We start from the raw sequence: 21,988 nt of genomic DNA, 5'->3' as shown, positions 1-21,988 counted from the left end.
ACCCCAGGAAATTACTGTTTTTAGGGCCCAGGAGAGATCGCTAGATTACTCAAACATGCATGGATGACTGTAAATCAGGTAGATTTTTGATGATGATAAAATAAATGATGTTGCAGAAAAGCCACTCTTCAATCATTCAGATGTGGTCAGAACTGGATGGACCAGGTCTGGACCGTCTGGACCAGGTCTGGACAGGACTCTCATTCAGCCTGTGGAGCTGCAGGGGGCGCTGTGTGTCTCTGATCGTGACTGAAGGTTCTCCCGACGTTCTCAAACAACTGTGTCCACCTGTCAATCACACACATGTGTCAGACCCTCCCCGTGTGTGTCAGTTTCCTCCCCGTGTGTGTCAGGTGCCCTCCCTGTGTCAGGTGTCATGGTGCCAGGTGCCTCCCCGTGTGTGTCAGGGTCCTCCTCGTGGTGTCAGGTGCCCTCCTCGTGTGTGTCAGGTGCCCTCCCGTGTGTGTCAGATGCCTAACTGTGTGTGTCAGGTGCCCCCCCATGTGTGTCAGATGCCCTCACTGTGTGTCAGGTGCCCTCCCCGTGTGTGTCAGGTGCCCTCCCGTGTGTGTCAGGTGGCCTCCCCGTGTGTGTCAGGTGCCTCCCCGTGTGTGTCAGGTGCCCTCGTGTGTGTCAGGTGCCTCCTCTGTTTGTGTCAGGTGCCCTCCTCATGTGTGTCAGGTGCCCTCCCGTGTGTGTCAGGTGCCCTCCCCCCGTGTGTGTCAGGTGCCCTCCCTCCCGTGTGTGTGTAAGGTGCCCTCCCCGTGTGTGTCAGGTGCCCTCCCTCCTTGTGTGTGTCAGGTGCCCTCCCCGTGTGTGTCAGGTGCCCTCCCGTGTGTGTCAGGTCCCTCCCCCCCTGTGTGTGTCAGGTGCCTCCCTCCTCGTGTGTGTCAGGTGCCCTCCTCATGTGTCAGTGTCCAGTGTGTGTCAGTGCCCCTGTGTGTCAGGTGCCTCCCTGTTGTGTGGCCCTAGTCCCTCCCCATGTGTGTCAGGTGCCCTCCTCGTGTGTGTCAGATGCCCTAACGTGTGTGTCAGTTGCCCTCCTAGTGTGTCAGGTGCCCTCCCGTGTGTTCAGGTGCCCTCCGTGTGTGTCAGGTGCCCTCCCTCGTGTGTGTCAGTCCCTCCCCGTGTGTGTCAGGTGTTCCTCCCGTGTGTGTAAGGTGCCCTCCCCGTGTGTGTCGGTGCCCTCCGTCAGGTGTGTGTGGTGTCCTCTGTGTGTGTCAGGTGTCCTCCCCGTGTTTCCTCCACGGTCGTGTTTTCTTCCTGTGTCCTGACGTAACTTTATATTGAAAAATGAATGAACAAATGACACATGGATTTGTATCAATATCACATTATATACAACAACAAAGAGTAAAAAAATATAAAATGGTAATAAAACTTAGTAGTAGCAATTAGAAGTGGAAGGGGAAGACACATGAAGCTGCACAGACAGGTCATCAGCATAAATATTGACAGTGTTGGGAGTATCGTGTTATAAAAGTAACAAATTACTGTAATCCATTGCTTTTTGCTGTAACGCAGTAATGTGGCATTACAGGGGAGAATTTATTTATATTTTACTTGGTACAAATGTGACGAACACACGTCACAATGCTTTTTAAACCTGGATTAAAGTGGTGCGTTTTTTCGTTTTTCTTCATACAAATTCACTAAAATCGCGGCGATATCAGCAGCAGTGAAACGCTGGAGACGCGCCCACGTAGACCGTCAGGTGACCGCGGGCGAAAGGACCGACGCAAAACTCCACACTCCACATCCAGAAAAAAACAGGAATATAGTGGCACCCCAGGAAATATACTGTTTTTAGGGCCCAGGAGAGATCGCTAGATTACTCAAACATGCATGGATGACTGTAAAACATCAGGTAGATTTTTGATGATGATAAAATAAAATGATGTTGCAGAAAAGCCACTCTTCAATCATTCAGATGTGGTCAGAACTGGGACTGGACCAGGTCTGGACCAGGTCTGGACTGGGTCTGGACCAGGTCTGGACCGGGTCTGGACCAGGACTCTTCATTCAGCCTGTGGAGCTGCAGGGGGCGCTGTGTGTCTTCTGATCGTGACTGAAGGTTCTCCGACGTTCTCATAAACAACTGTGTCCACCTGTCAATCACACACATGTGTCAGACCCTCCCCGTGTGTGTCAGGGGTCCTCCTCGTGTGTGTCAGATGCCCTCCTCATGTGTGTCAGGGGTCCACCCCGTGTGTGTCAGGTGCCCTCCCTCCCCATGTGTATCAGGTGCCCTCCTCCTTGTGTGTGTCAGGTGCCCTCCCCGTGTGTGTCAGGTGCCCTCCCCGTGTGTGTCAGGTGCCCTCCCTTGTGTGTCAGGTGCCCTCCCACCCGTGTGTGTCAGGTGCCCTCCCTGTGTGTGTCAGGTGCCCTCCCTCCAGGTGTGTGTCAGGTGCCCTCCCCGTGTGTGTCAGGTGCCCTCCCACCCCGTGTGTGTCAGGTGCCCTCCCTGTGTGTGTCAGGTGCCCTCCCTCCCCGTGTGTGTCAGATGCCCTCCCTGTGTGTCAGGTTCCCTCTCCGTGTGTGTCAGGTGGCCTCCTCATGTGTGTCAGGTGCCCTCCCCTTGTGTGTCAGGTGCCCTCCCCTTGTGTGTCAGGTGTCTCCCCGTGTGTGTCAGGTGCCCTCCGTGTGTGTCAGGTGCCCTCCCCGTGTGTGTCAGGTGCCCTCCCTCCCCGTGTGTGTCAGGTGCCCTCCCGTGTGTGTCAGGTGCCCTCCCCGTGTGTGTCAGGTGCCCTCCCTCCCCGTGTGTGTCAGGTGCCCTCCCTCCCCGTGTGTGTCAGGTGTCCTCCCCGTGTGTGTCAGGTGCCCTCCCCGTGTGTGTCAGGTGTCCTCCCCGTGTGTGTCAGACCCTCCCCGTGTGTGTCAGGGGTCCTCCTCGTGTGTGTCAGATGCCCTCCCTCCCCATGTGTATCAGGTGCCCTCCTCCTTGTGTGTGTCAGGTGCCCTCCCGTGTGTGTCAGGTGCCCTCCCACTCCTCCCCGTGTGTGTCAGGTGCCCTCCCTGTGTGTGTCAGGTGCCCTCCCTCCCGTGTGTGTCAGATGCCCTCCCTGTGTGGTCAGGTTCCCTCTCCGTGTGTGTCAGGTGGCCTCCTCATGTGTGTCATCAGGTGCCCTCCCCTTGTGTGTCAGGTGCCCTCCCTTGTGTGTCAGGTGTCCTCCCGTGTGTGTCAGGTGCCCTCCGTGTGTGTCAGGTGCCCTCCCCGTGTGTGTCAGGTGCCTCCCCGTGCCCGTGTGTGTCAGGTGCCCTCCCGTGTGTGTCAGGTGGTGTGTGTCCCTCCCCGTGTGTGTCAGGTGCCCTCCCTCCCCGTGTGTGTCAGGTGCCCTCCTGTGTGTGTCAGGTGCCCTCCCTCCCCGTGTGTGTCAGATGCCCTCCCGTGTGTGTCAGGTTCCCTCCCCGTGTGTGTGTCAGGGGTCCTCCCGTGTGTGTGTCAGATGCCCTCCTCGTGTGTGTCAGGGGTCCACCCCGTGTGTGTCAGGTGCCTCCCTCCCCATGTGTATCAGGTGCCCCTCCCCCTTGTGTGTGTCAGGTACCCTCCCCGTGTGTGTCAGGTGCCCTCCCCGTGTGTGTGTCAGGTGCCCTCCCCTTGTGTGTCAGGTGCCCTCCCCCCGTGTGTGTCAGGTGCCCTCCCTGTGTGTGTCAGGTGCCCTCCCTTCAGTGTGTGTCAGGTGCCCTCCCCGTGTGTGTCAGGTGCCCTCCTCAGTGTGTCAGGTGCCCTCCCCTTGTGTGTCAGGTGCCCTCCCGTTGTGTGTCAGGTGTCCCCTCCCCGTGTGTGTCAGGTGCCCTCCCGTGTGTGTCAGGTGCCCTCCCCGTGTGTGTCAGGTGCCCTCCCTCCCCGTGTGTGTCAGGTGCCCTCCCGTGTGTGTCAGGTGCCCTCCCCGTGTGTGTCAGGTGCCCTCCCTCCCCGTGTGTGTCAGGTGCCCTCCTCCCCGTGTGTGTCAGGTGTCTTCCCCGTGTGTGTCAGGTGCCCTCGTGTGTGTGTCAGGTGTCCTCCCCGTGTGTGTCAGACCCTCCCCGTGTGTGTCAGGGGTCCTCCTCGTGTGTGTCAGATGCCCTCCTCATGTGTGTCAGGGGTCCACCCGTGTGTGTCAGGTGCCCTCCCTCCCCATGTGTATCAGGTGCCCTCCCTCCTTGTGTGTGTCAGGTGCCCTCCCCGTGTGTGTCAGGTGCCCTCCCCGTGTGTGTCAGGTGCCCTCCCCTTGTGTGTCAGGTGCCCTCCCACCCCGTGTGTGTCAGGTGCCCTCCCCCTTGTGTGTCAGGTGCCCTCCACCCCGTGTGTGTCAGGTGCCCTCCCTGTGTGTGTCCCTCCCCCAGGTGCGTGTCAGGTGCCCTCCCCGTGTGTGTCAGGTGCCCTCCACCCCGTGTGTGTCAGGTGCCCTCCCTGTGTGTGTCAGGTGCCTCCCTCCCCGTGTGTGTGTCAGATGCCCTCCCTGTGTGTCAGGTTCCCTCTCCGTGTGTGTCAGGTGGCCTCCTCATGTGTGTCAGGTGCCCTCCCCTTGTGTGTCAGGTGCCCTCCCCTTGTGGGTCAGGTGTCCCTCCCCGTGTGTGTGTCAGGTGCCCTCCCGTGTGTGTCAGGTGCCCTCCCCGTGTGTGTCAGGTGCCCTCCCTCCCCGTGTGTGTCAGGTGCCCTCCGGTGTGTGTCAGGTGCCCTCCCCGTGTGTGTCAGGTGCCCTCCCTGTGTGTCAGGTGCCCTCCCTCCCCGTGTGTGTCAGGTGCCCTCCCTCCAGGTGTCCCCGTGTGTGTCAGGTGTCCCTCGCCGTGTGTGTCAGGTGTCCCCCCCGTGTGTGTCAGGTGCCCTCCCTGTGTGTGTCAGGTGCCCTCCCTCCCCGTGTGTGTCAGATGCCCTCCCTGTGTGTCAGGTTCCCTCTCCGTGTGTGTCAGGTGGCCTCCTCATGTGTGTCAGGTGCCCTCCCTTGTGTGTCAGGTGTCCTCCCCGTGTGTGTCAGGTGTCCTCCCTCCCCGTGTGTGTCAGGTGCCCTCCCGTCTGTGTCAGGTGCCCTCCCCATGTGTGTCAGGTGCCCTCCTCCCCGTGTGTGTCAGGTGCCCTCCCGTGTGTGTCAGGTGCCCTGCCCCGTGTGTGTCAGGTGCCCTCCCCGTGTGTGTCAGGTGCCCTCCTCCCCGTGTGTGTGTCAGGTGCCCTCCCTCCCCTGTGTGTGTCAGGTGCCTCCCCGTGTGTGTCAGATTGCCCTCCCCGTGTGTGTCAGGTGCCCTCTCCCGTGTGTGTCAGATGCCCTCCCCGTGTGTGTCAGGTGCCCTCCCTCCCCGTGTGTGTCAGGTGCCTCCCCGTGTGTGGTCAGGTGTCCTCCCCGTGTGTGTCAGCTGTCCTCCCCGTGTGTGTCAGGTGCCCTCCCTCCCCGTGTGTGTCAGGTGTCCTCCCCGTGTGTGTCAGGTGCCTCCCCGTGTGTGTCAGGTGCCCTCCCGTGTGGTGTCAGGTGTCCCGTGTGTGTCAGGTGCCCTCCCCGTGTGTGTCAGGTGCCTCCCCCGTGTGTGTCAGGTGCCCTCCCCGTGTGTCAGGTGCCCTCCCCGTGTGTGTCAGATGCCCTCCCTGTGTGTCAGGTTCCCTCTCCGTGTGTGTCAGGTGGCCTCCTCATGTGTGTCAGGTGCCCTCCCCTTGTGTGTCAGGTGCCCTCCCCTTGTGTGTCAGGTGTCCTCCCCGTGTGTGTCAGGTGCCCTCCCGTGTGTGTCAGGTGCCCTCCCCGTGTGTGTCAGGTGCCCTCCCTCCCCGTGTGTGTCAGGTGCCCTCCCGTGTGTGTCAGGTGCCCTCCCCGTGTGTGTCAGGTTCCTCCCTCCCTCCCCGTGTGTGTCAGGTGCCCTCCCCGTGTGTGTCAGGTGCCTCCGTGTGTGTCAGGTGTCCCTCCCCGTGTGTGTCAGGTGCCCTCTCCGTGTGTGTCAGGTGCCCTCCCCATGTGTGTCAGGTTCCCTCTCCGTGTGTGTCAGGTGGCCTCCTCATGTGTGTCAGGTGCCCTCCCCTTGTGTGTCAGGTGTCCTCCCCGTGTGTGTCAGGTGCCCTCCCGTGTGTGTCAGGTGCCCTCCCCCATGTGTGTCAGGTGCCCTCCCTCCCCGTGTGTGTCAGGTGCCCTCCCGTGTGTGTCAGGTGCCCTCCCCGTGTGTGTCAGGTGCCCTCCCTCCCCGTGTGTGTCAGGTGCCCTCCCTCCCCATGTGTGTCAGGTGTCCTCCCCGTGTGTGTAAGGTGCCCTCCCTCCCGTGTGTGTCAGGTGTCCTCCCCGTGTGTGTCAGGTGCCCTCCCTCCCCGTGTGTGTCAGGTGCCCTCCCCGTGTGTGTCAGGTGTCCTCCCCGTGTGTGTCAGGTGCCCTCCCCGTGTGTGTCAGGTGCCCTCCCCGTGTGTGTCAGGTGCCCTCCCGTCCCATTCTTACTCTGGTCAGGTTCCTCTGAGTTTTCTGCCCTGAAACAAACAAAAAAACATCAGGTTTATGTTGTTTTAAGATGTTTTTAAACCAGGACTAAACCAGGACTAAACCAGGACTAAACCAGGACTAAACCAGGACTAAACCAGGTAAACCAGGACTAAAGCAGGACTAAACCAGGACTAAACTAGGTCTAAACCAAGTCTAAACCAGGACTAAACCAGGACTAAACCAGGTCTAAACCAGGACTAAACCAGGTCTAAACCAGGTCTAAACCAGGACTAAACCAGGACTAACCAGGTCCAGGACTAAACCAGGTCTAAACCAGGACTAAACCAGGACTAAACCAGGTCTAAACCAGGAACTAAACAGGACTAAACCAGGTCTAAACCAGGACTAAACCAAACTAAACCAGGACTAAACCAGGTCTAAACCAGGACTAAACCAGGACTAAACCAGGAAACCAGAACTAAACCAGGACTAAACCAGGTCTAAACCAGGGACTAAACCAAGGACTGGTCTAAACCAGGTCTAAACCAGGACTAAACCAGGACTGTACCTTGGATCCTGGTGTAGATCAGAGTCACAGTGAGGCAGAGGAGCAGAGCAGTGAAGAGCAGACTGAGCACCACGTGTCTCACCGTCACACCTGAGGAGAAGGTCAGAGGTCATACATTCTATTGACCTTGGGAAAACCTCCACCTTGAGAAAGTGAAATGGATCGGCCGATTAAATCGAGGTTTGAAACACAAACTCAGAGTCGTTCGGCTCAGACTGAGTCGGTTGGATTTACGTCAGAGTAAAAATGTGGGCGCACACAGTAAACGAGGAGAAGTGTCTTTTCATCATTTCCATCTGTTCAGTTGTGTCTGTGTAGAGAAAGTGTCTCTAAAAACTAAAGTCAAACCTGTTACCTTTGAACCCAGAGCCGTTCGGTCCTCAGAGTCTGGAGCATCTGTCGGGTTTGTGGTTGTTTGATCTGAAAATAGAAAAATATCTTATGTCAGATGCCCTTCCATCCTCCTGTATCCGTGTGTCAGATGCCCTCCCACTCCCATCCTCTTATGTCCCTCTGTGTCAGATGTTCAGATGTTTCTCCTGGTCTCACCTCGGCTCTTGGAGTTCTCACGTTCAAAGCTGAACACCTCAGTCTGATCTCCAACAGTCACTTCACATGTGAACAGATGTTTGTTCTGATGAAGGAAATGATCAAGAGTGAAGACGACTTCATTCTGTGATATCTGCTGTAAACCTGGATTGTTTTGGTTCAGGACTCGACCCTGAAGAATCAACCTGACAGTGACTCCAGGGAGACGGGAGGAGACAGCACAGCGGAGCTTCAGACTCTGTTCCTCCTCTTCCTCAGTCACTGAAACACACACAGCACCTCATAACTCTCCCATATTCTGTTTTCAGACTTTTTGACTTGACTTAAATAATGTATTAATAATGGTTTTAATATGCACTGTCCATAAATAAAAGTTTATATCAGTCGTAATAATAAAAGATTTTCTTCATATTGCACATTTGAAAACAAATGTCAAAGTGCCACAGTCGGTTTAAAATAAAGAAAAGAGAAGTTCTTCAGAGCTGTCCACAAACCCACTGAGGTTTCATGTTTTGTGGTGTTGTTGTCGTCACTGATCACATGAGCTGTGGAGATGTGACAGAAAACAGAGAAGAACAAAACTAAATATAAACTATGATCAAATAAAGACATGTTCAAAATAAGATTTCAATAAAACTATGACAAAAATGACCAGTTTGGACAAAAAACTGTGCTACAATTTCACACAAACAATTGATACTTTGCAAAGACGTCGCACTGGGGGTGTTCTACATGTATGTCTATTGTGAAACATTCAGCGGTGACCTCTGGTTAAAATCTAACAGAGTAACAGAGCAGTGCCTCCAGTTAGAATCACTCTCCCAGAGAATGTTGATGAAATCAGCTGCAAAGTATCAGTAAAGTTCAGGTGTGTTAAAGCACTCACATGAAACCACAGACAGATGAACTGAAGACTGAGAGATGAATGATCCTTCTTCTCTTTCATACTGTTCACATTGGAAGGTTCCAGCCTCCTGAGGACGGACGTGTTGGATCCTCAGACCACACTGTTCTGTCAGTGTGAGACGCTCGGACAGAAGCTCAGAGACACTGGAGTTGATCTGTCCCAGACTGATCAGCTCCACAGTCCGTGATCCACCAGCTGGAACAAAAGTCCATGTGGTCTTTCTGCACAAACTCTGTCCTGGTTCAACATTGGGACAAGTTAAAACAGCGTCTGCTCCTTCTCTCACCAACACAGACCGAGACAGAGACGAATCTGTGGAGAAAAAAAAGTGACTTCCTTCTGTTCTATTTCTCTATCAGCAGGGGTCAGTCATAACCAGAACTAAACCAGAACTAAACCAGGACTAAACCAGGACTGAACCAGGACCAAAATAAAAACTAAGCAATCAAAGAATTTACAGGATTTAAAATAATCTGGAAGCAAAAACATATGTCTGACTGTGCAGTAAAGAATCAGGAGCAGGAGCACTGGGGTGTCCCTGTCCTGTGTCCCTGTCCTGTGTCCCTGTCCTGTGTCCCTGTGTCCCTGTGTCCTGTCCTGTGTCCCTGTCACCTCCTTTTTCTCTGAGATCTACACTTCTGCTTTTGACCCACACCTTCTGTGAAACTGTCTTTAGCTCTGTTCTAATTCCGTCTTCCTCAGAAACACACATTTGTGTTTCACAGTTTAAAGACGTCATATTCAGCTAAATTGATTTTCTAGAGTTTTCTATCATGTTTTAATGTTGTTCTCTCATCAAAAAACCTGCCAGAAGAGAAAAACCTGCCGAAAACCTCCTCTGCTCCTGTCAGTGGGGATCAGTTACAACCAGAACTGAACCAGATCTAAACCAGGACTAAACCAGGACTAAACCAGGACTAAACCAGGACTAAACCAGGTCTGACCCAGGACCAAAATAAAAACTAAGCAATCAAAGAATTTACAGGATTTAAAATAATCTGGAAGCAAAAAGTAAAACATATGTCTGACCTGCGCAGTGAAGAATCAGGAGCAGGAACACTGGGGTGAACACAGCCATCGCCTCCTGTGTCCCTGTCCTGTGTCCCTGTCGTGTGTCCCTGTCGTGTGTCCCTGTCGTGTGTCCCTGTCGTGTGTCCCTGTCGTGTGTCTCTGTCTCCTCTGTGTCTCTGAACTGTCCTCAAAAGTCCTGTCACCACCTTTATGTCTCAGATCTGTACTGCGCTTCTGCCTTTAACCCACATCCTCTTTGAAACTGTCTTTTAGCTCTGTTCTAATTCTGTCTTCCTCAGAAACACAGACGTCATATTCTATAAAACACTCACTGTGTGTTGAGTCCAGCGCGGTGACCAGGCTCAGGCTGTGACAGAGGTTCATATGGAGAACACACTGCACACTCACTGCAGCCTGAATAAAACGCCACAGAAATGTTATTGGATCACAGATTCATGTGTTTATAGGAAATAATTTAAGAAAATATATGACTTACTGTTATGAGTCTTGGCCCTTTGATGTATTATTGTAAGCGACATTTCTATTTCCTGTCTCACTCCAGACTTTTATTGTGAAAACGGAAGTGAGCTCGGGCAGTTCTGAAAACGTTCTACTGCACCGTGTGGTGATGAGACGGAGCTGTCAGCTTCTCCTGGAGGCAGCCTGAACAGAGGATGTTAAGAAAGAGGCTTGGAGAGTTAGAACAGGTCTCACATGTCTCTTTATTTGAGTCAGGCAGGTTCAGGTCTCAAGATTCAAGTTGATTCAGCATGATTTTGCCTACACGGCGTCTCTCAGTGCATCAGTCGTCCTTCGACAACGCGGTCGGCGTTTCCCCCACTCATGCACAGAAACACTGGGTGCCTTTTTATACCAGCATAACTGTTGAGTTAACATCTTTATGGAAAAATACACAGCAGTTTTGTCCCAACACGTGTCCCATAACAGACTGACAGATGCTAAAGGTTGGAGACACACCCCTTATCTGTCCCATATACATTCACCATTGACATCATATCCCAACCCCATGGACACTCCAAAGTCCAAAAACATACACGGCATGTAACAGGGCAAATTACAGGGCGTATTAACATATGAATGAAACTTTAAAAACACAGGGTAGAAGCCCACAACACACACACACAGACACAGACAGACACACACACACACAGACAGAGACAGACACACACAGACACAGACAGACACACACACACACACACACACACACACACAGACACACACACACACTCATCCAAGAAATCCATAAGATTTCATAACTATTGTGTTCTAGATGTTCCAAATCCCAAATTGTGCTTGTTTATGTGCAGAAGATACAATGTGAAAATAGTTAGTTTGCATGAGATGGGCCCTTTAAGTCTGTGAAGGTTCCAGACAGACCCTGGACTCAGAGTGTTCATAAGGCCTGGGTTATTCCTCTGTTGTCTGACGGGGACACCACTGATCCTGTGGAGATTCACGACTGCTGCTGCTTTACAACACAATAATCGTACTTCTTCTGTCAGTGAGGTGTGGGTTTTGTTTTTGGTGGAAGTGTCAAAGAGGACCAACAATGTGAGATCTAAAATCAGAGAGCTTTATTGAGTCTCACACAGGTAAATCTAGCAGCATCCAAGCTAAAATGAACAGCGTAAGTACGGCCCCTCCAGAAAAAGGAAAAGGAGAGCCCTGAGATATGTTTGTTTACAGTTTTTATAGTGTGTATCAGGGCACCCACAGGAACTCAAACGCCAGTGGATTCTATTGTATTCTATGTGTGTGCGTCTTATTGGTATTCACGCGTCATTAACTTTTATTTTTCATTTTGTAAAGTGCATTGATATATGTGGATACTTAATAGAGGATAAGCATCTTATAAAAGTGAAATTGCACACAGTTTATGCGGCTTTGGGCTGCGCGCTAGTCCACCCCAGGCTTCGATGTCCAGTTCCTCCTCTGTAACACCAGGGGGCGCAGTGAACCGGAAATGCTGCATCAGAGTCACAAAGAAGATAAAGAGCTCCATCCGGACCAGACCTTCTCCAACACAAACTCTGTGACCTGCAATGTCAAAGTCCCAAAGAAGCGAGTCACATTTAAGTGTATTTTAATGGGGTCTGATATCAGCCTATGGGTAGTTTTCAGACTTCTCGAAAGTGATAATGTCATGTCTGAGATGAGGCTATAGTTAGTTGAGTGAGCCCAAAATGATATCTCTCTTGCACAAACATAAACGTGGGAGTGAAGTGTCTTGCCCAATTGCACAACAGCAGCATGCAGGAGTCAGACATTTGGATTGCTGGGTGACTCCTCTTAGCTCTACTACTTTACAATTCCAATTTTGCATTAAAAATATGACTCTGGGATCAAGTGTATTCTGACATCCCAGTTCTAAAGATTGGTTCATTTTACTAGAGACTTTACAGACCTGCAGAGAAGGGCATGAAGGCGTCTCTCTTCCTGAACTTTCCGTCTTTGTGGAGGAAGTGAGCTGGATAGAAACTGTGGGGCTGTTCCCATTCGCTCTCGTCAAAGAGCACTGAGGCCAACACAGGATACACTGTGGTCCCCTGAGGTCACATGTAAAGTGTTTGAGTAGTTTACGAGATCAGATATGTTTAAAAATTGACTTTTACCTTCTTGATGAAGTGTCCCTGGAAGGTGACATCTCGACTCGTTCTGTGGGACAGGTTCATTGGGACGACGTTGGCCATTCTCTGACTCTCGTGGATCACTGCGTCGGTGAACGGCAGATCTTTTCTGTCCTGAAACCGCACCTGTCGAGTTCCGATCACCCTGTTGATCTCTTCATGGACCTGATCTAAGAGACGCAGCAAGAACCAGTAGTTTATAGACACTGTACAAAACACTGAACTCAGAACCTACGACAGGAGTCTGTTTGTGGACTTCAGTTCACCAAGTGCTGCACCACGACTTTGTAAAACTGATACCACCCTCACTGGGCTCACTTCAGACGGCAATGATTTAGCGCTGAACGATCGTTTTGGACCGAGAATCGCGACCTCAGACAACACGATTTTGGGAGCCCAAAGCTGTTTTTTTTTTTGTTTGTTTTTTGCACTGCTTCTAAAGGCCAATTTAATTCTGAGTCGACTCAATGCACACTCCCACCATCACCTTGTCGCCATCGTATTTCTTGGGGTTCACATCTCTTCGGATCTCTCCTGGTCAGTCAACACCTCAGCACTGGTCAAAAAGGGCCAGCAGCGGCTACACTTCCTGAGGTGCTCAGGAAGGAGAAACTAAACACAAGCCTGCTGGTGACCTTTTATCGTTCCACCATTGGTCGCCTGCTGACCTCTGCTGTGACAGTACAGCACTCTCTCGCTGCACAGAAGCTGACAGGAAGCGCCTGCAGAGGGTGACCAGCACTGTACAGGACACTGTTGGCTGCCCTCTGCCTTCCTTAAGAAAATTATACAACTCCCACTGTCTCAGCAGAGCAAGGAAAATCATTTAGGACAATACACACACCCTGGATTCCACCTGTTCAAACTGTTGACTTCTAGGCAGGCACTTTAGGTCAATTCCAGCTAGGACCAATAGACTCAGGGACAGCTCCTTCCCCAAAGCTGTCGCCATAATCAATGAGAACTGTTAATTTCTTTCATTTATTAATTAATTAATTCTTGCACTTTGACGGAGCAGCTCTGAATTTTATTATACTATTGTATAATGACAATAAAGGCTTTCTATTCTATTTGATTTATGGATCTTGCTTCGAGGTCCATGCACCACAAAGTAATTCAGCATCACAACACTAGGAGGCGACGATTTAAACCTGGTGTTCATGTAAAGTTTAACATGAACCATTTCCAACGTGATAGAAGCACGGAAAAGACTCACCATCAGCAGCACATCCTCTGTCACAGAAAGAACACTCATATTCCACTGAGTCGTGTCCTTTAGTCCAACAGAAGCTGAACCACATCAGCAGTTTTTTTTTTTTTTTTTCAGTTCTTATAGTTTATGTAAATGAGTCATGTGGTTTTAAGTTTTGTTTCTGTAACACGTAAACAAATGTGTCAAAGCTGCTTTAAACACATTATTACTGATTATTGAAAGAAAGAAAAGCGGAGAACAGGAAATGTCTGTAGAACGATGGTAGAGACGCCCAATCACAGCTCTTACTGTCTGCGTAAAATATAGTTAATATGATTAACTGAGATTCAGGAGTGGGACGACGCCTCAACCGCCCTCTTTCTTCTCCTCTCACCAGCGAACCACAACTCACCTCGGCCACACCTCTAATTTCTTAGAAGCCTATTTTTAGCAGCATTTCCCATCGTCCCAGTTTGTCTCCACTATCTCGGCCCCACCTTCCCACCTCTTATTTTGTTTGTCTTTCAGTCATAAGAGTCTTACGACGGGGGTCCTGTTCCGGCTGGGCCAATTGAAGATTGAGACAGAGCTCCCACCAAGAGTCTCAACCCGCCCATCTCTGCCCCACTTTGTACATTATTAATAAACTTCTTTGTACTATGTCATCATTGGTGTGGTCCTAGCTAGTGAATTGGGCTTTATGGTCCAGCGTCAAATCGTCAGTTTTGGACTCTGGAATGACATAAGTTTCTGTGATGTTTACAAATGTTCATGTGCACTGAAACTTGATTTGAAAATCAGAAATCGCAATTCAATTTTATCTTAAAATTGTTCAGCCCTACAATAAGTCTTACAGCAGGAGGGAGGTGGACCGGTTGGTGACCTGATGCAGTGGTAACAACCTGGAGCTCAACATCCAGACGACAGTGGAGATAATGGTGGACTTTAGTCAAATCACAGCTCCTCTGCCCCCATTCAGTCAAACAGACACCCCCATCACCATCATGGACTCCTTCTGCTTCCTCAGCACCACCATCACCCAGGACCTCAAGTGGGAGCTCCTCGTCCAGAAGGCCCAGCAGAGGCTGTACTTCCTGCAGAGGGCGGCTGAGGAAAGCCAAGCTCCAGCTCAGATGATGGCGCAGTTCTACACAAACATCACTGAGGGTACTCGCCTTGTATGTGGGGGTACTCGCCTTGTATGTGGGGGTACTCGCCTTGTATGTGGGGGTACTCGCCTTGTATGTGGGGGTACTCACCTTATTGCCTTGTATGTGGGGGTACTCGCCTTGTATGTGGGGGTACTCACCTTATTGCCTTGTATGTGGGGGTACTCGCCTTGTATGTGGGGGCACTCGCCTTGTATGTGGGGGTACTTGGCCATGTAGAGCAGGCTCCATGTCAGAGTGTTGGCCGTGGTCTCTGTTCCAGCCACATTCAAATTACCCACGATCATGATCAGGTTGCGCATGTGGAACTCACTGTCCTTAATCCCCGCCTCCTGGAACAAAAGACCCATCCTCATGTTTGTTACATCAGATCACAACAGTTAACAGTTTATCTAGTCAGACTGCTGATGTATGAGAGTTAAAATTTCTGGAGCTACCAACTTAAACACAAAAAGCACAAACATTTACGTTGTCTCTGATAGGAAAGAGAGATACTGTTGATCCAGAGGGAACTTCAGGGTTGAAGTTGATATCGCTGCAACATTTACATTTCACATCTTCACCAAGCTCAAAAAACTAAAAGTTTCAAAAACTGCTCAATGTGTGAGCCAAGCAGCCACCAGAGCCACAAACCACTCTGATCCTATGGAAATGTTTTTTATACTTGAGCATCAAATACTTCACAATCCACCTGAGAACCAATCAGATGTGTTGCTGTCTACAAACTTTGTTTGTTCACCTCCAGTCCAGAATAGCTTTGAGAACTGCAGGTGGAATTTACATTAAAAACCTCGCGCCTCACTGCGCTTGTACAAAAAAGTAAAGTAATAATGTCTGTGCAGATACACATTCAGTTTTAAACAAAATATGAAACATATAACCTAGTACAAAATAATGACTTTATTCATTTTTTAAGTTAGTGAGTGGGACGCACTGTGTTTGTCACAAATGACAGTTTCTCACCTCCAGCTGCTGTTGTTTGATGAGAAACGCATCCACGATTCCTCGGCTCCGGGCGGGGTCCAGCGTCTTCTTTAACTGACCGATTAGTTTTAAAGTACAGCTTTTCTTTCTCAACTCTCATCCTGCCGATTTCAGCCCGTTCCTTGGAGACCCACTTCCCAATCCATGGGAAAATCTGGTACAGCTGTTGAGAAATATAGTAATGTTTTTGTTATAGAATTAAAACAAGACATTTGGAAAACCGAAAAAGCCTGGAAAACAGGCTTGTAAACATGGCTGACTCCCCACCCAAAGAGAATTCCTCTAGGAAACCCTGTTTCTTTAAAAAAATAAATAAATCTGGCAGCAGATATCCGGTAAGAGGCTCAGGCTTTCTTCTGTCTTTGACAGTGTGTACATCCTGGTGCACAACAATAATTCCACAATCTTTGAAACTCCCATAAAGTTTGGTTGCAGCTCAAGTCATTATTTTCTATGGGAATTCTCCGCCGTGACCACTGCTGGTGTGGGGTTTGGAGGTGCATGCTGGGATGGCGTGACGACAACTGCAGGAGCTCTATGTGTCTGTTCTGGACCTGCTCTGCTTCAGGGAAACACAGGACGCTTCTTCAGACGTGGTTTTGATTTGCATCTGTGAGAGGTGAGTGATAACACACTGTTCTAACACAGCGCTGTGTTTAAGGGGATTTTTCAAGTTCAAGTTCAAAAATGTTTAGTGTCAATTGTTCATATGAAAAACATAAAGAATCGAAATTGTGTTTCTCACTTATGTGTATGAATGAATAATAATTGTAAATAGTGCAAAGGGCTTATAGTGCACAAGACAAACTTTTTGGGGGAGTCGGGGGTGGGTCTGAGTCTGTGTTCTTTTGAGAGTTCTGTTCTTGGGGAGATGCAGATTCCTGGGAGAGAGTTCAGCATCCTATCAGCCTGGTGGATGAAGCTGTTGGTGAGTCTGGTGGTGCAGGAACGGAGGCTCTTGTCCCTCCTCCTGGAGAGCAGGAGACTTGTGTGCAGGATTCAGCTGGAGGTTGTTGTCTCTGCACCACGTGGTCAGAAGGTCGACCTCTTTCCTGTAGTGAGTCTCGTCACTCTTGGTGATGAGACCCTCTAGAGTTGTGTCGTTTGTGAACTTCACCAAGTGGCTGGTGCTGTAAGTTGTTGTGCAGTCGTGTGTCAGCAGGGTGAAGAGCAGAGGACTGAGCACGCAGCCTTGGGGAGCCCCTGTGCTCAGAGTGATGGTGCTTGAGGTTTTGTTGCCAACACGTTCTGCTTGTGTCTCTGTTGGAGGAAGTCAGGTGCAGAGACCAGCTTGTGGAGTTTGCAGATGAGTTGTTGTGGTATTTTGGTGTCAATGTAGGGTACAAATAAATATACACATTTGCAATGTAGTTTACATAAACTGTTGTTAAATGTTCTTGTTGTTAAATTCTTATTGACGAAATATTAATGTCCACCCCAAGTCTGCTTGCCTACCCATAAAAGTCACTGCATGCAAGTTTCCTGTGAAATGTGCAGCTTCTATGTGCTGTTTACCTGCACAGATTTGGTGATTAACAGTTGGATGCTTCGTCTCACGCTGTACAAGTAGTTCTTAAACTCAGGGTCGTCATACTCAAACCTGTCTCCAAACACCATGGAGCAGATAATGTTAAACAGTGCCGCAGGTATTATCTTAGATGTGTCCAACGGTCCACCTGCAACAACAGAAAATATAACAAATAAAAACTAAAACTTTTCAGGTGGAGGTTTTGCCACCCTGTTGTCCCATTGAGATTTCTATTCCTTAACTTTTCCACACAATAACATTAAATTTATCTTTATAGAGACAAGCAGCACTCAAACAGGAATGTGTCTGTGTGTTTCCTGATGCCTTCAGCTTCCAGACCTTCTCCAGCTCCTCCTTGAGCCCCTGGTATTTCTCTAGTTTCTCATCTTCCTTTTTCATGACATTACCATCTCTTGGTGTTGTGATGTTCCACCACCATGGCTCTGCTCTGTTCTTCTCCACCACCACTATGTCTGGTTGGTCCATCACCATCCTGTCAGTCTGTATCTGGATCCCACAGGATCTTGGCTCGGTCATTCTCCACAACCTTTGGAGGTGTTTCCCACATTGACCCTGGTGTCTCCAGCCTGTACTCTGCTCAGATGTTTCTGTGACTATGGCTCCACTTGGTTCTGTCGCTACATGTTTGTTTCCCTGCAGCATCTTACACCTGCAGTTCTGTGCTGGACTGTCTCAGGAGCCTCTGTGCACATCTTACACGTTGGTCTTGTCTGGTGTGGTAGATCTAAGTAAGTTTTTATTTATATAGCACTTTTCACAGACATGTCACAAAGACACTTTACAGAGCATTATTCATTTGCTCCATGCCAGGTGATGGTAAGATATCATTGTAGCCACAGCTGCCCTGGGGCAGACTGACAGAAGTGAGGCTGCCAATCTGCACCATCGGCCCCTCTGACCACCACCAACACTCACACACACCCCATTCTTACTAGGCAATACGGGTGAAGTGTCTTGCCTAAGGACACAACAACAGTTTTTTTGACTGGTGCCCCCTGTGGCTCCCATCCACGTACTAACCAGGCCTGGTCCTGCTGAGCTTCTGAGGTGTGACAGGATCAGGCTTTGACAAACCGGTGTGGACACAGATCTGGGCCTCTGTTGCTCTGGTGCCCAGGTCCTGCTCCTGTGCTCCAGGGTAAGTGTCTCTGTGTGTCCTTCAGACCCTCTCAAGACATTAGTAGGATTCCTTGATATCGGCCACTTCAGTTCTGTTCTGGTGGTGTGTTCCATGAAGGGCTTGTGTCCCACGATGGTCTCTCCAGCACCTCTTCCTCTGCGCTCCCCTGTCTCTGAGCAGACATCCTCTGAGCACGTCGTCTGTCGGGGCCTTGATGTTCTTATGGATCTTGAATGTTTCATTCTGGTCAGTGGTTTCCACACTCACTAGTCCGTCCTTCGGCCTCTCATACAGCCTCACATAGATAAGTGGAACCCACAGAACATTTTAAACAATGTATATTATCACTATGAAGACGAGCAGAGAGCAGAGCCACCAGAAAAGTTCCATAGTGCTCCTTTATTATGAATAATACCTTTGAATGACTTGATTCTCTGCAGCAGGTGTCCACACTCCTCTATGATCTTGTCTTCACAGGCCCTCTTCCCCATCCCGAAGTCTCTCAGGTTGGTCAGAACAAAGCGCCGCATCTCCCTCCATGTTTTTCCATTAGCAAAGACAATTCCTGAAAACATTCACAGAAACAATGAGAAATGCACTTTAGTTTGGCTTTATTGGTTTATGTGTAAGTGTGTCAGGCACGGGTGGGCAAGGGCGCCTGAAGGATTATGGGAGGGTACACAAAGCCAAGTGGAAGACAGACCCTCCACTCAGTCTGCACATTTACACCTGACACATGGGGCTTTGGAGGTCCATGTCTCTGTGAAACGGGAAACAGTCATTATTCGTTTTTTTTTTTTTTTTTCATTTTTCATTTAAACACAAAATCAAAAACTAAAAAACAAATTATCTGTTTTTTTCATTTTGAGTTTGTAGAATAATGAAGAAAACTGTTGTTTTTTCGTTTGGTTTTTTTTTGGTTTTATTTTGAAAAATGACTGAACGAATGATACACGGATTACTAGGTGGCGCCAACCTGGCTACAAAAATCTTCATTTGGACGAGTATACAGCCCCAACACTTTCCCCCACCCCTCTGCCATAACAGTAAGTGGGACACCCCCACCCCGACTCGTGAAAACACAAACGGAGGTGTAGGGGAAAGTGTGAGGGCCAAGGGGCGTAATGGGTTTCAGCCTTAGTCTGAGGACCTGTCCAAATGACAACGTTTTTTGGTCAAAACTGAGAAGTTTGCACTGGTTTTGACCTTTCGTCCATACAGAGTCGGCGTTTCGGGATGGCGAAAATTGTGTTTTTTGAGAATGGGTTCCAGAGTGGAGAAATCTGAGAACGCTGGTGCTGTGATGTCGTGTGGACGAGCAAACTGCAGCTTTTGGAAAATGATGAAGTCGCCACCCCGTCATCGCCAGAGTCCTCCGATGCAGCGAAGTCTGTAGCCCTCGAACTGGTCTCCACGAACCGTAAGGTCGTTGCCAAAATGTGACAGGTGCAGCCCACGGAGACGCTCCTGTCGCCCAACAACCGAGACACGCACTAATGCTAATGCTAACAACACGCACCACAGACAATGGATAAATAACAAAGATTACGCACGGGTAATTAAACTGTTGGATTTTGACACCAAGTTATTCCAATAATTCTCAGCCAAATCTTATGGCTAAAAATGAAAATGTATGTTTAACTTTTGCAAAACAAATTGTCTATATTTCTGGAATACATTTAAAAAAAAAAAAAAACTGTGATGACATTTGCATTATTAAAGCAGAACTAAGTAACATTTTTACCTTAATTAGTGTGTGTTTGAAGGGTACACTGGCGCCCCCTGCTGTCTCTGGGCGGAAAAAACAGACATGTAACTTTGTCATGTCGTCAGCTCCCAGCGCTCTGGTCTCGTGAGCGCCAAATTGCTTTACGACACTTCTCCATACACACAGGTAACCGAGCTGCAACACTCCCCTTACCGAGACTCGCCGCAGTTCAATATCTAGAGTTTATTTGTGAAGCGTCAGCCATGTCATGACCAGCTCAGAGACAGAGGAAGCCTTTGTCCGAGGACGCAAGAAAAAGAAAACGTGAATCGGACACAGAGCCCGAGCTCACAGGAGTCAATGTGAGGAAGGAGTTTGAGGAATAACAGAGCTCAAGGAAAACGGAGCAAAGCAGATCTGCAGATATTGTTACTGAACACGTAAGTTTCACGTGCATTGCTCCTATCACTGTTATAGTTCTGTAACTTGAGTAATTGTTGGATGTATACAGTTTGTGTTGTCTGTGAACAAAAACAAGTGCAATTTGGAAGTTTATCCCTGACGTGATATCTGACTATGACTATGTTTACACTGAAACGAATCACTGTATCGGAAATGATCTGCATCCAAACACGTTTCTTTGTCTGCAAGTCTTATCTATCCACACAGCTTTGAGCATATTTGTTTACATTTTACAGAAACAAAATTTAAAACCGCATGGCTAATTTGCATAAACTAAGCACTCATAAAACAGGTCGCTATTGTGGTTTGATGCGGTTCAGCTTCTGTCAGACTAAAAGACACGACTCAGTGGAATATGAGTGTTCTTTCTGTGACAGAGGGGTGTTCTGCTGATGGTGAGTCTGTTCTGTTTCTAACTTTAGCCCAGATGTAAAATCAGCCCGAACGTTTAGTAATGCATTTGTGTTAGATCAGCCCGTTTGGAATTTCGAGGGAAATTTTATGTGATATTATTTATTTAAAGAGTGAAATTACATTACCCACCTGAGATATTGTTGTGTACAATGTTCACCAGCTTTGTGAAAACTTTTTTTTTTTTTTGGACTTTAGGATAGACTTATTATTATTATTATTATTATTATTATTATTATTATTATTATTATTATTATTATTAAATTGTATTTATTTATTTATTTTTATTAAATTATCATTACTATTTTCCTTATTTTCCATCTGATCTTAGATCTCTATTTAATTTTTTTTACTCCGACCTTTAGGAGTTTTATGTTTGTTTTATGTTTCCGGTCCGTCGAACTTGAATAAATTATAATAATAAACCCAAGCCCCCAGGTTCCAAAATGGCCGCCCATTCAAGTCAATGGGCTGAGCTCAATGCATGGATCTATTAAAATAACTGGATACAGTATTGCTGCTTGTAGCTGCCTCCAGTTGACGTAGTGTCACTCACAGGAACTTCAGCGAAAAAAAATCCCATGGGCCGAGACAAGATTTTTCTCATAGAGGCAATGTAATCACAAACTGCTCGTGTTCGTCTGACAGGTCACCTACAGCTTTCAAAAATGTCGGATTTGTGGCGATTTTTACCTATTTTTAGATCATAAACTTTTTCTCGCTCAAAATCCTTCAGTTGTCTTAAAAAACGTTTTTTATATTCGTTAGCTTCCGGCTATGCTCTGCTCCGCTTTAGCTCCTCTCACTCTGATTGGTCAAAGCGATCACGTGATACACGAGCCCGCGCTCCGTGCGTGTGGTCGCGTGCATTCGCGTGTGCCCGTGGGAGAAAAGAGCACTACTGCGCATGCTCGGTCGGCCCGCGGCCCCGGAAGTACCTAGCCGGGCTAGGCTAATCTGGGATCATGCGCCATTGAGCTCAGCCCATTGACTTGAATGGGCGGCCATTTTGGAACCTGGGGGCTTGGCTCAATGGCGCATGATCCAAGCCCCCAGGTTCAACATGGCCGCCCATTCAAGCCATTTTGGATTTCTTCAGAAAAACCAACTTCAAAAATTACACATGAAAAGAGACTTATCCTACTGCCCCAATTGGCTCAAATGGTCTTATGTTATAAAATGGCCGACACAAACGGCTCGAACTTTTGAATTTTGTTTTTACATAAATGTAGAGTGAAACAGTGCAGTCTTATGTCTTAAACACTCCTACCTCATTCATGGTCCGAATACGTCGACCGTCCTGTGATTACTTTCCCATAAAGCATTGCGGCCAACAGAAGAC

At 48.9% G+C, this 21,988-nt stretch overlaps 1 protein-coding gene and 1 pseudogene across 1 annotated transcript in view; both read right to left on the bottom strand.

Annotated features, from left to right (window-relative positions):
• Positions 1 to 1,317: 1,317 nt before the first annotated feature.
• Positions 1,318 to 21,988, bottom strand: part of LOC129407696 (uncharacterized) — a 22,753-nt gene continuing 2,082 nt past the window's right edge. The window contains exons 3-8 of the mRNA XM_055149581.1: positions 8,372 to 8,704; positions 7,486 to 7,746; positions 7,292 to 7,356; positions 6,937 to 7,026; positions 6,387 to 6,415; positions 1,318 to 2,108 (exon numbers count right to left, since the gene is read on the bottom strand). Coding sequence (XP_055005556.1) covers positions 7,021 to 7,026; positions 7,292 to 7,356; positions 7,486 to 7,746; positions 8,372 to 8,704 — 665 coding nt within the window. The 3' untranslated portion in view covers positions 1,318 to 2,108; positions 6,387 to 6,415; positions 6,937 to 7,020. The remainder of the gene's footprint in view (positions 2,109 to 6,386; positions 6,416 to 6,936; positions 7,027 to 7,291; positions 7,357 to 7,485; positions 7,747 to 8,371; positions 8,705 to 21,988) is intronic.
• Positions 11,240 to 18,628, bottom strand: LOC129407698 (cytochrome P450 2K1-like; annotated as a pseudogene).

This window comes from Boleophthalmus pectinirostris, unplaced genomic scaffold (assembly GCF_026225935.1).
Source record: "Boleophthalmus pectinirostris isolate CB_2022bp ecotype Guang Dong unplaced genomic scaffold, ASM2622593v1 HiC_scaffold_13, whole genome shotgun sequence".
NCBI classification, from domain to species: domain Eukaryota; kingdom Metazoa; phylum Chordata; class Actinopteri; order Gobiiformes; family Gobiidae; genus Boleophthalmus; species Boleophthalmus pectinirostris.
The sequence above is the reverse complement of the archived record's forward strand: the minus strand, read 5'-3'. Positions and strand labels throughout refer to the sequence as shown.